The sequence below is a fragment of the Apus apus genome, chromosome 1 (assembly GCF_020740795.1).
Source record: "Apus apus isolate bApuApu2 chromosome 1, bApuApu2.pri.cur, whole genome shotgun sequence".
Lineage (NCBI taxonomy): Eukaryota > Metazoa > Chordata > Aves > Apodiformes > Apodidae > Apus > Apus apus.
In genome coordinates, this window is record NC_067282.1 from 77,421,590 (window position 1) to 77,434,098 (window position 12,509).

General features: G+C 43.4%; 1 protein-coding gene and 1 long non-coding RNA gene across 7 annotated transcripts in view; both read left to right on the plus strand.

Annotated features, from left to right (window-relative positions):
* Positions 1–6,674, plus strand: part of LOC127389154 (uncharacterized) — a 28,626-nt gene extending 21,952 nt beyond the window's left edge. Inside the window, exon 3 of the long non-coding RNA XR_007890562.1 lies at positions 6,627–6,674. This is a non-coding gene — a long non-coding RNA (uncharacterized LOC127389154). The remainder of the gene's footprint in view (positions 1–6,626) is intronic.
* CD96 (CD96 molecule) overlaps positions 1–12,509 on the plus strand; it is a 95,564-nt gene that overhangs the window by 50,412 nt on the left and 32,643 nt on the right. For 5 of the 6 annotated variants that reach the window (XM_051629358.1, XM_051629379.1, XM_051629368.1 and 2 more), the window contains exon 1: positions 7,894–7,983. The exons of the other annotated variant lie outside the window; for it this stretch is intronic. In XM_051629358.1, the coding sequence (XP_051485318.1) occupies positions 7,936–7,983 (48 nt within the window). In that variant the 5' untranslated portion in view covers positions 7,894–7,935. Of the gene's footprint in view, positions 1–7,893; positions 7,984–12,509 lie in introns of those variants that run through there. 6 annotated transcript variants of the gene reach the window in all.

Below are 12,509 nucleotides of genomic sequence, written 5' to 3' on the forward strand. Positions count from 1 at the left end.
CTTTGAGGCACTGATTACAAAGAAGAGGGCTGGAGGGGTGTCTGTAGTATTGCTGCCTTGACTGGGCGCAAGCAGAGCCATGTGGGTTCAGCTGAGCCTGGTCTTGGGAGGCTTGTGGGGCCCCAAAAGAGCTTATATTTTTGAGTATCTAAAGGTCTGCAGTGTGGTAACATGATGTTATGGGCAGCTGCTCTCTGTACCTTAGCTGAGAGGGGAAAAGTTCAAGGGTAGTCACAAACTTGATACAGCTGACAAGCAACTGTGGGGATGGTGAGGGCTGGGATGGACATTGGCCATGTCCCTTCCGAGAGCACAATGACTGGGGTCAAGTTGTTTCCCTCATTTTTATTTAGGCATCCAGGAGTTAGATGCATCTGGTGCTGGTGTCCCAGGAGCAGCCCTGTTAAGTATAACAGAGTGCTTGGGGAGCAGGAGGAGGTATTTTGGTTTCAGCCTGAGCAACTCAAGAGCTGTACTCTGGTTTTCTGTACCACTAGAGCTCTTGTGATAAAAAGTGTCTATGTGGATTATTTTTTTTTCAATCCATTTCCCCAAATTACTTTTTAGATTAAGAAAAAACAGGTGGCTTTGTCTACATTTTTTGGAAAGCCTCAGTAGAAATTAAGAGAGATAAAATCTTTATAGCTCTACTGCTTCTCTAATTATGAATTCTTCAAACCTCATTTGTCAGAAAGCTGCACTGAACTTCCCAAGGACTGATGCAGCCATGGCTGCTGCTTTCTCCCCAGGAGCTGCCCCTCCCTCCAGTCACTCCCAGCACCACGACTATATGATGAGCTCTGCCAAGGCTGGCCACTTTTAAATCACCAGCTAGTGATAATCAGTGCTCAGCAGGCCATCCTGGCCCCTTCTGCCTCCTCCTGCTCCCAAGTCAGGAGTCCTAATTTACTCAGCTGTTTTTAAGCACAGATCTGACTCCAACTTTCTTTATTCAAGTAGGATGGCTGAGTAGCAGCAAACACAACAGTGCAACTGGTGGGGTCCAGCACTGTAGAAATTCCTTCTACAGGCTTGAATTTGGCTCTGCATTTGTATAAATGAAGATTTTTACAGAGGGTTCTGAGCATTTCTTTGTCAGTCACTGCCTTCTGTCAAGTGCTCAGCTTTCAGTTCTGATCTGTTCACCATCAGCCCTGTCTTCAGATTATTCTGTATAAATTGAGATGCCGTAATTGAACTTTTCCAAGTCTACACAGCCTTGTCTTAAAGTACCCCAAATGTCTTATCCAGGCTCCTATTAGTCCTCTGACAGACTACAGGCATCCTGCTTGCTTGTTTATTACGCAGCTTCCTATCTCAGTTGTAGTCTTAAGAAACTCCATCATTTCAGTTGCACAGTTCCAGTAATTAGGCTTCCTGCTCCTCTGAGCTGGCTGGTGCTAACTTAGCCTATATAAAGAGAGCAGAAGAAAGAGATGTAAGAAAGAAAATGTTACCACTGATAGCAGTCAACAGTGTAAGGTAAGAATCCTGGTCATACCCAATGAATGCTGACTCCTGTAAAGCTGGGGTGGCAAGCAGACCAAAAAGGGTCTAACACAGGGCCAAAAGATGAACAAGATAAGATAGATCACCTTTTCACAAGAGCTGGTTATAGCCTTTTTCCATCATCAGCCCATATCCATTACATATTCGCTGGGAAGATGAGCTTGACTTGGGATTGCAGATATACATCTGGATCTTCATCAAATGACAACATGCACCCAGCAGGCTGCTGGAGTGAAAATATTCTGATTTTTCACCAGTAATAATACCTGAAGTTAGAAAAAGATTGAGGATTTATAAATGCCATTTATCCCCTGGAGAAGGGAGCCTGACTTGAATGCATTTGGAGTTGCTGCAAATTAGAAATGTTTTAATCATGTATTCCCACTGGTGAGCACACAGTACAGCAACAAATATTTATCCAGATGGATGAACACAAGAATCAGTTTCAGTCTTAAGCTGTCACCAGTCCTAGCCAGTCACATATTTTACTGGTGGGTCTAGCTGACATGTCGTCTTCATTGCTGAGAGCATCAGGGTGTCTCCAGCTGCTTGCCGCCCCTCCCTTTCTTCACTGGGCTGCTCCCAGTCACTTGTCAGGCTGTGCCAAGTACATCAGCCACTGGAGCTGGTCCATCTGTTAGTCTTTCACAGGGGAACAATTTGGGGCTCTTTTTCTGGAGGTCAACAGTGTTGCCAGGATCTTGTACAACACGGTGCATGACAGGCACTACCGGAGTCTGACATGAGGTTAAATCAGACACTTGCCTGGCAGCATTTTAGTTACTCAACAGGACAGTGCAGGGTACTGCCTGCCAGTGCTGCTGCTCTTTTAGTAGCCTTTGAATGTTGATCAGGCAGGAAGGACTTTTAATAAATTACTGCCGAGCAAGGAGAGTGGTTGTAGTGCTGTGTCATAGAGCAGAATGTTTTTAAACTAATTTTAGTCTTTCTGGGTCACAGTTCAGCCTCTTTACTTTGAACTCTTGTAGGGAAATTTGATCTACCTTCAGTGAGGGTTTTTCCCCTTTGGCAAAGCCTTGAAAGCTTCAGTTTTTCAAATACAGAGGGTGATCCCCTAACTCATGTGAGGAAGCTGCCTCATAGGCATGACACGGATCTGCAGGGGAAACTGGCCTTTATGTGCAAGGTCTGAGAGACCCAAAAGGCATGACTTGTAATCTTAGCTTCTGTCATCTTGACAAGTAACTGGCTTCTGTAGTACGATGAAGTCTAGCCAGAATAATTTAAAGGCTAAATCCTGAAAAAGTCTGGAAGAAAGCAGAAAAAGTTCATTATGGAAGGGCTTTCAGAGAATGATGATTATATTAGTAGCAAAACTTCATCAGGGCTAAGTTGACAGAAATTTCACTGCAAACTTTTTCAGGCCCAGAAAATCAGGCACTTAGAAATTACTAAGAGTTACATCATTATGAATTAAACTATAGAGGCACAAAACTTCAACTGATTGTTGATGCAAAGAGCAGGAAGTGTGAGTGCCTGCTGAGCTTTCTCTCTTGAGAGCTGCATGTGACTTTGTCTGTGAAAGGTGTTGCTAGAAGTGCCCCACCCAGCCTTTCTTCAAGGCAAGCGTGCCAGCCTTGGCATGCAAACCACAAACAGCTGCATAGCTCAGAGCCCTCTCCTTTGCTGACAACTCTATAATCACAGAGTCATAGAATGGTTTGGGTTGGAAGGGACCTTAGAGATCATCTAGTTCCAACCCCCTGCATGGGCAGTGACACCTCCCACTAGACCAGGTTGCTCAAACCCCCATAATGTATCTCAGGAATGGCTGGCAGGGCTTGGGGTCTCAAAGGGCTGAAAAGCAAGGGTGCTGGGAGAAGCCCTGGCGCTGCTGGCTGGAGGGGATGGCTATTTACAGGTGGCAGCAGGACCCATGCCAAATTACTCCTTCAGCAGCAGCTTGTCCTCGGTGACCTGGCAGGCAGGGCAGCAGCCCTGCTTCTTAGCCTTTCTCTGGGTTTATGGCTTTGCTCATGAAATTAATAAGATTTGTCATAAAAAATATGCACATTGACCATCTGTGTTAATAATTGACTTAACAAGGATCTAACAGCCTCTAGTCCATCCCAGAGAAGTTAATTGAGGGGATTGTGTTTATAATCTGCTTTGAGAGTCCTAATCTTCTGTTCTGGCACTGTCAAGCCATGGATTGATTGATTGATTTTAGTCTCTTGGTGGAAAATAACACCCTCCTGAGACAGATTTTGTCAGTTACCCAAAAAGAAAGTACATGGCTTGGGGAACCATGAAAAGAAAAAATAAACTACTTCATGGTCCTTGAATGCAGGCTGTTACAAAATGCAAAACTAGTAAACTTTGAGCTTTTAAGAATGCTTCAGGTCCTTTGAAAAAGCTGTTTTTAGCAGCGAACTAGTGTCTTTTTGTATAGACAATGGATGGCAAAGCTTTTTCTGAGAATTGGTTTGAGAGGTTTAAATACCAAAATAAAAAAATAACAAAAAAAATCCCAATCTTTTGAGAGGTGCTGGGACAAGTCCTACAGAAGTAACTTTCTCCTACATCTGAGGACCTCTTTGCCTGAGGAACTGCCTAACTACTAGAGCTACTGCATGAGGAAGCAGATCAGGGGTTGGCAAAACACAACTCTGGTGAGAGAAGGAAAAGTCACCCATAGAAAAAGACCTCTGGAAACTGCTGCTGCAACTGAGAAATGAAAATGGCAGGAAAACACAACGGAGAACCTGTCTAATCTAATTCTGATCTAATTCTTCATGGTGTACCCAAGAAAGATTAATGGTACCTAAGATTTTATTTTTTTGTTAATAGTTTAATAGATAACAATTCTAAGCATAAGATAGCTGGCGTACTTTCTCTGTTCAATATTTTGTCAATTTTGAAAAAGCAGATTAGTTCCTTGAAAAAATTCCTGGTTATTTCCTGTGGTAACTAGTGCACGATATGTAGGTGTCAATCCCACAAAAATGGTCATGTGCTTTTTCTATTCAGACGTGGGTGATCATCCCTAGGATTCAAAGAAATACAATTATTGCACCCAGTGTTTTCAGACACAAGCAGCATCCACATTGGTATAATAAAACCTTTATTCTGGGTGAATGGACCGCATTCATAGACTGCTTTCTGTTTCATATTTGGGTGGTTAAATGTTTCTACAGTTCAAACCACTGAACTATGTATGAATTTTCTTTGAACTTCCAGTTCTTTCATTATCGACCTTGCCCTCTTCAGCTTCCTGGGAACCAGAACCCCAGTGCAAAGCAAGAAGCCTGCCAGGGAAGTCCAATATCTGAGGTTGATATGAGATTACAGCCCAAATCTAATAAGGATAGATTAGTTTTATTTCCTGTTTAGCCATGAGCATTGCTGGTTGAACAAGATATTAAATCAGACTTCTAAAATTGTACCTGTACTCTGAGCAGCTGGTCAGCTGTACTGATCCCCAGTCCTGGTACCTTCTCTTGCATCCTGAAAGACCACAGCCACGATTTTCCAGAAGCACTGCAAGCTAAATACATCTCTGGCATATTCAGGTAAATCACTAAAATGATTTTGATCCAGCCACTGGCAAAGAGATCTATGGTGCTTCTAAACTTATTTTTTCATGCAATTCTGTGGTGGGTGTTTTTTCCTTCTTGACAAGTTCTGTGCTGTACAGTAGCATCTGTTAGAGAAATACACCATGTGAGTCAGTATAATTTTAAAGGGAGATAGGATGACTGGTAATGGCTGTGACTGCCTTAGTTTGCATGATGTTTGTTGCTTTGGATGCTTCAGAACTGAGCAGGGTGTAGGGGAGGAAAGTGTCCTCTGGAGAGTCTGATTCACAACAAACCAGCTTGATTCAGTTCTGTAATGGGAGGTTTTTCCTTATTTGCAATTAAAATGTCAAATAACATTAGAAGTATTTGATTTGTTCTCAGTCAGAGTGCAGTTCTCCAGCTTACTGATTTTAAACAAAGTCTTGCAAGTTGCTTTTCTTTTTCTTTTCTTTTTTTTTTTTTTTAATCCAATTACAATAACAGACTAAAATTAATTTACTGAGTCATTGATTTTCCAAGGGGCAGGAAGCTGGCTTCAGCTTTTTGGGAAACAAGACTTGGGGGAAACAAGTGGTTTCTCTTGTCTACACAGTGGTGCTATTTCTGGGACATACAGTGTGGAAGTGCCTGGGTGCCACCTATCGACTTGGGCAGTGCTCTGGAAAAGCCCTTAAACCCACTGAGCCACCACATACTCATTTTGAAAATGGAGGCAATCATGCAAAATAGAAGTTAACTGCTCTGGCAGAGGTCTCAAACGATTTCATTGCCATTAGCAGCATTGCTAAGCTTAATCAGCTGTGGAAAAGTTCAAGCATACCCTCATTTCAGGCAGAAGGGAGAGTGGTGCTCAGTTGAGTGGTGTCAGTGGGCTGGTAGGTCAGGAGCAGGCTACTGAGAGTGGGTAGGTCACAAAGCAGTGATTGGGTTGGAAACACTGCCTACGACAATGGGTTGAACTGTGAGGAGGTGACTACCAGCCTTCTTTTTGTTCACAACCAAAATCCCAGGCCAGGTGACACTTGGGAATTATTTTCATTACATGATTGTCCCTCCCTATACTTTGGACAAGAAACCTGTGATCAGTAGCTCTTATAAATACCCAGCAGCTGGGATACTGTGTTTCACTGAAACATGGAGAAGCAGTGCAGGCCCTTCCTAATAGTGTTTCAGGAGCTGACAGACTCAATGAGAAACCAAACATCTATTTTACATGGGCAGTGACCCTTACAAACTAATCAAAAGCTAGAAACCTCTCTTTGTGTCATTTTAGTGGTGGCTGAAACTTCAGGAACTTATTTTTTATGCTGAGAGAAGTGTTATCTGTTGAAAACTATCTTAATTCCCTTTCCTTTTCTTCACCTACTTGGCCAAGAGTGCCCTGTAAGGAAATGAGTGTGCAGCCCACGTTGCTGCTCTGAAAAATCTTTTCAGGCTCCTTAGGGCAGGTTCACATTATACCTTGGAGCACAGGATGATCCGTAAGGATTCACTTCTGAAGAAGCTAAATGTTACTTGTGGTCTGGAAATTATCATTATGTGAAAAAGTTTCCTATTCTCCATTTTACCTTCTAGGTCCTCCTGTGCTGTATTCATCCCATCTAATTCCAGGCTGCTAACTCTATCAAGGTATCCAGACTTAGGAATGCACTTGCCCTACGCTGCCCTTGTATAAGGTGCACTCAGCTCTGAGTTGCCTTCTGGAGGTGACTGCCCTTCATTCCAGGACCTGGATGAGGTCCTGCTCTGCAAGGCTCCAGGCTAAAGCACCTCAGAAGCCCAGATGTGGGTTCTGCAGATACACAGTTTCTTTAGTGCAGAGTCAGCCTCAACATGAAAAACAACCTCTGCTTTGGTTTTCCCATTTGTGCTTCACCACCTTTTCTAAAGAGACATGGAATTAGGATGTAGTGGACAATGATGAATGTCGTATGAGAGATATACTGTATCTGAAGTGAACTTTCACACCTTTAATCTTTTCTATTTGATGTGTTTCTTCAGTGGTGATTCTAACCCTACTGCTGTGTTGAGCTCTGGTCAGGCAACTGTGTGTCTGTGAGATGGTATTTGCATGCAATAGTATGGCGGAATTTAAAATTATTGGGGAACAAAATCCATTAGAGATGGTCTGCACAGTAAAATGAGCTTTGCAACCCATCTCTTTTTACAACAGTTTGCATGTGAACCTAAGGTTTTAATTTCTGATGAAGTGGTCTGCTGTTTGTCTTGATAACTCCCTCTTTCATGCAAAACCCAAGATAAGGCTTCACAAGCTGTGTTTATGAAAAGCCCTTTCTCAAGCAGAATCCTGCTCTCTCTTTCTGTTCTGGCTTGACTCATGAAAGCTGGTCTAAGCATCATCTCTGAAGCTCCTGCCAGAATGGCCAGGGGATGACATGACCCTTCTGGGAAGCTTAATGGGAAACCTCAATCTTTTAGTCTAGCATTAGCAGATGCTTCCCAGCACTGAAAATGTGTTACCCTTTCCTAGCAAATGCCTTTTTAAAGCTATGGGTACCATTACATTTCAATACACTGTTACTAACTTAGAAACATTTTCTTATAAAATGTGGAGGATGAGATATACTGGTGAAAAGCTTTAGCTAATACTGTGCAAAACAGGGGAAAAGCACAGTTTGTACCATAGCTGCAAAAGAGAGCAAGCAAAGAAAGCATTTCATTTTGGAAATAATGACTATGTGAAGTCTTCAGTTGTTTTGAAAATTGCTGGCTAGCTTTCATACAGCATTTTTTTTCATTGTTGCACAGTTGTTGGGTCAATGTATTTTACATTTGTTTGGTTTGGTTTATTGCATTTTCTATACTCTGCTTTTTCAGCAGCGATGCCCAACAACTTACATTGGTGGACCATCATTGATCAGAAATGGCATCAAATGGGAAGAGAGGACCAGAGGGATCTGTGATTGGAAAGGTAGAGAACGTGAGGGTTCTGATTCTCTTCAATTTATCCCCAAACATACACTCATTTTCTGTGAAACATGTACATTTACTGTAAGTTAGTTTTTCTAATTAGAAAATCTTCTGCTATCTTTTGCAGTCCTTTACTGATATCACAGGACTGAGAAGTCAGAGATGTGCACCCAGAGGAATACAGTGCTAAATCACTCCCTGTCATCCTCCCCATTCCCAAAAGGTGTGCCCAGTTGCCTTATCTGAAAGGTTTTGTAAACACGGAGTGGTCACTAAGAAACTTTTCTCCCTGACAGCTAAAAGAGAGGATTTAAGGGTTGGAGCCCTTACCTATCCATTCATTTTGACTTGTAGTCTTGGAAGAGGCCATTCAAAAGCAAGGTCACTATCTACAAGCTGAAGAAAGGACTATTCACCAGTGGGATGAGTAAAAGATGTAATTAAAGAGTCATCATCTGGTTGGATGTGGCCCCAAAATGTATGTCTGCAGGACTTAATAGCAAATTAAACATTTGCAGAAAGGGCCATCTTGAATTCCACTGGTGCTGACACTGGGAGCAGCAGTGGAACTGGGGAAGGTGATGGAGCAGCCCCAGTGCTGGGGCAAGATGGGTCAGAGCAGAGAGGTGGCAGGGCTGAGCACACAAAGCTGTAAGGGGAGAAGGAGAAGGGATAAAAAATCTGTTCTCGTATTTAAACATCTTCAGCTGGGAAACATTGCTGAGGGGAGGGAAGTGTGCATGCCTTGCCATGCTGCTTAAACACCCCAGCTAAAACTGGGGCTGCGTTACCTCAGGCACAGTGTGTGGGCATCTGTGTGCAGCCACAAGAGAGAAGGACAAGGAAGCAGCAGAGTGAGAAACCCTTTTCCCTCTCCTCCCCAAGTGGAAGAGACAGTGCTGCAAGCAGTCAAGAGGCACAAGAGCTAAGGATGGGTAGATAGAGGAAGCAGGGAGCCACTGAAAAAGCCCAGTGGCGATCCCACTGCCACCTGAAATCCCTGTCCTCTGCCACGCTGCTTCCCTAATCTGTGCCACCCGCTCGTCTGCTCCTCCATGAGGTGCTGTGGCCAAAGTTGCCTGCCAGCAACAGAGTCATTAGTACATTTTTCAAAGAAGTTCAAAACCAAAACACAGCAAGAAAGTGGCAGTTTCTGTGCCAAGCGAACCTGAAAGGTTAGTTTACTCTTTAATGAAATTCCTGCTTCAAAGTCTCCATCTCTTTTTCACTGGGGAGCAACACTTTCTTTAAGCAATGTTTAGAGGACACCAGTCTGCAAGGGTAATCATCCTCGCCTCCGGCAGGAAGAGCTTCCACACTCGCATTTCTGAAAAGGCTCTCTTTCTGAATAATTGAATTTGTCTCTGGAGTTCAAGATTTCTTTTTCCATGGGACTGACTGCAGCTCTGCTTCTTCCTTAGGTGCAGCTTACGGTAATTGAGGTAGAAGAATTGGATTGCAGTGGAGGGTTTTGTGAACATGACGCATAATAGGGGTGATTGCCATGGAAAGAATCATTTGTAGGGCTCAAAATGCCTCCTCCAGCATTGAACAGATCTGCAGAAAATAATTAAAGGACCCCCCCACTGCCACTCCCACCCAAAAGAAAAAAAATGAAAGTCACAGGAGACAGCAGAGGTGTTCATGAGCAGTGAGCACAGCCTTGCTCTTTAGTGCACAGCCAGGGTACCTTCCCCAGGGGGTGCTCAGAGCCTGTCCCTTCCCTCCAGTGCTGCCACAGCCTGGGACATGGGGACCTAGAAGGACCAGCCAGGCCAACTGGTTGTCCAGCCCAAAAGAAAATGTTGCAATTCACAAATTCCCTGACAATGTGTGCTTCTTGCCTGGGCAGAGCCTCTTTTCCTTTAAAGCCTCCCAGCCTTGCAGTGATTTCTGTGTCCCTCCAGAAGGGCATGTGTAGCATGGTGGAAAAGCCTGTGCATCTTGACTCAAACATCCCTGCAGCTGCCCCACCAAGTAGAAGCTCTCTCCAGCTACCAGTGAGGTCCACTGCTCCTGGGCATGTGTCAGTATCTCCTCTTGTCCCCATCATCCATACCCTGGTGTGTAATGTCTGACCACCACCCCTACCAAGCTGCCTGTGAGTAACTCTTCAGGAAAAGGGGTGGAAAGAACCTTTCATAATGGTTTGCACTGCTGTGAGCAGGACCTTGTGGCCTACTCCAGGGAAAAGCTGGCTTCCTGCCAGTAGCCTGAAATAAGTGGTATGTTTCAGAAGTATTTTTTTTATGTCATATGCATAGACAGACCTTAGCTGTTCATGCCCATCGATGTCAGCATCAGGGTGAATTACTGTTTCAGACTTTGGGCTTAAGATAGGAATTGGGGCAAAACACAGCTCTGAAGTGAATGAAAATCTATCAAGCTGGGAGGTTTCCTTCTTGTCAGTCTTTCGTCACTAAGCTCAGCCAGCAATGCTGGGTGGCTGCATTCAGCCAACACGATGCAGGAGTATATTTTTAGGATGTTATGGTTTTTTTGGGGGAAACAAATTCTAAGGCAAGATATAGCAATCTAATAACTCAAAGAGTCTGCTTAGGGATTTCTGTGGCCATTGAATATACCCCACAGCATGTGGGCTGTCTTGTTGAATTGTGATGTATGTTTCAGAACAACAAAAAGGCTATTTGATATTTTCTTTTTTTCCCCGTGTAACATGAAATACATTCTGTTGTGGTACAAATCTCACATGAACTGATCAGCAGGAGAGGCTAAGGTCACTTCATTCATTAATGAAAACCCAAATTCTAAATTGAAGTCTGATTTTCCTGGTCTTTAGTTTCTGCAGATAATTTCTAGTTATTTGTGGTCTCTGCTCTGAACTGGAAACCAGAATATATACCTTTTTAATATTTTTTACTCCCTTCTATGCCTGTCTATTACAATAGCTTGAATATTCTGTTCATCCTCAACTTCAGGACTTCTTGATCCTCTGAAAGCGGTCTTTCTCTTTCAGATTTCTGAGTGACAAGCAGAGATTTCATCCCCAGAGAGTATTCCCTCAGCAGTAACCCAGGCATCCAGTGCATTTAGCATAACTGCTTTTAATGCATTTCTTCAGGTAGGGGAGCAATTCAAACAAAAAGGGAACCATGCAGCAGCACTTCTCCTCCAAGACATGTCTGGAGGCCTGACAATAGCCTGGCCAGCAGGATCAACTCTTCCAGCTGGAGACATTAGCTTGCTTAAATATGCTACCAAAAGATTGCACAGATCACAAATTAGATGTAGTTTGCATGTGGTAATGCATAAAATAGGGAAGCAAGCAGTGAGCTCGCTCTTGTTTACTTTGAACTCTGTGCCCTGCATGCTGGAGCTATGGGGAGATTCATAATCAGCAAAAGTAAAGGATCTGGAAGGAAATGGAAAACAGTTAATGAGAAAGTTTCAGGTGGTGGCTGGCAGTTTCTATAGGCCTTGTCTGTGCAGCAGAGATTGGTGGTATAAAAGAAAAGGACCAACAAAGACCCAGACCCCCTAGAAATGCTTTGGGAAAGAAATATCAGGACTTGTATCACCCAAGGATGAACCAGCAACCCAATGGATGATACTGCTCTTGAAGAGAGGTGCCTGTTTAAGTAACTGTGTCAACCAGGCCACTTGTTTTCTCTGCCATGGTGTATGGAATGTAATAGGTTTTTCCCAGAGACAAAGGGTGGGTTGTCCTCAGGCCCCCAGCTGGGGAGCCATTGGAGCTCCCAGACGCCTGCTCAGCTGCAGGCATCTCATCCCATCCGTAAATGAACACTCCTCCCATCCCTAGAAGACCCAGCAGATAACATGCATCCATATTCTGTACATGAGGTATCCTACCCTGCTCTTTTAAAGTGTGATAAGCAGGAACTCAGTTCTGTTTCTTTCTGAAAAGCTGCCAGCAGCAGGTCCAATTTGCATAAGACCTGTCGGCAATGAGATGTTTTGCTGACAAGTGTATGCCCAGTTTATGGAAATGCAGTATGCTTCAAGGACAATTCAGAAGGATTTACAGATGACCTGCAATGAAGACAGGTCACGGGACTGGCAGGATCCACACGCCAACACCAAAGCTACCAGAGTGAGGTAGAGGGGTTAACCACACCAAGTGATGTTGCCACATGTGATGGTGTAGTTCTTCAGCCGGTAGAAAATAATTTTCTCCTTCTAAGGAAGAAGAATAATAAAAAGCTCATTCTGGAGAACTCTCAGTTCACTCTTTTAATTTAAGGGGTTTGTTATTTTGCTGTTTACTTAAAAGATAGGGAGTGTAGCGTGTGGAAATAGCATATTTGAGCTATTTTAGAATAACACGTGAAGAAAATGAAGCAGGAGGGTAGGGAAAAAGTCAGCTTTTTTTGTATACTTTTTACCACAAGTTCAACTTTAAACACCTTTTTCAAGAGAGTTTAACCCAATGAGCTTACTCTGAGCTTGTCTGAAAAGACAAAGGGGAAAAAAAAAAAAAGAATACTCTTGAACACGGGCTTACAGTATAGGTGGTGTTTTCAACATAAAGGCTTCACAAGATGT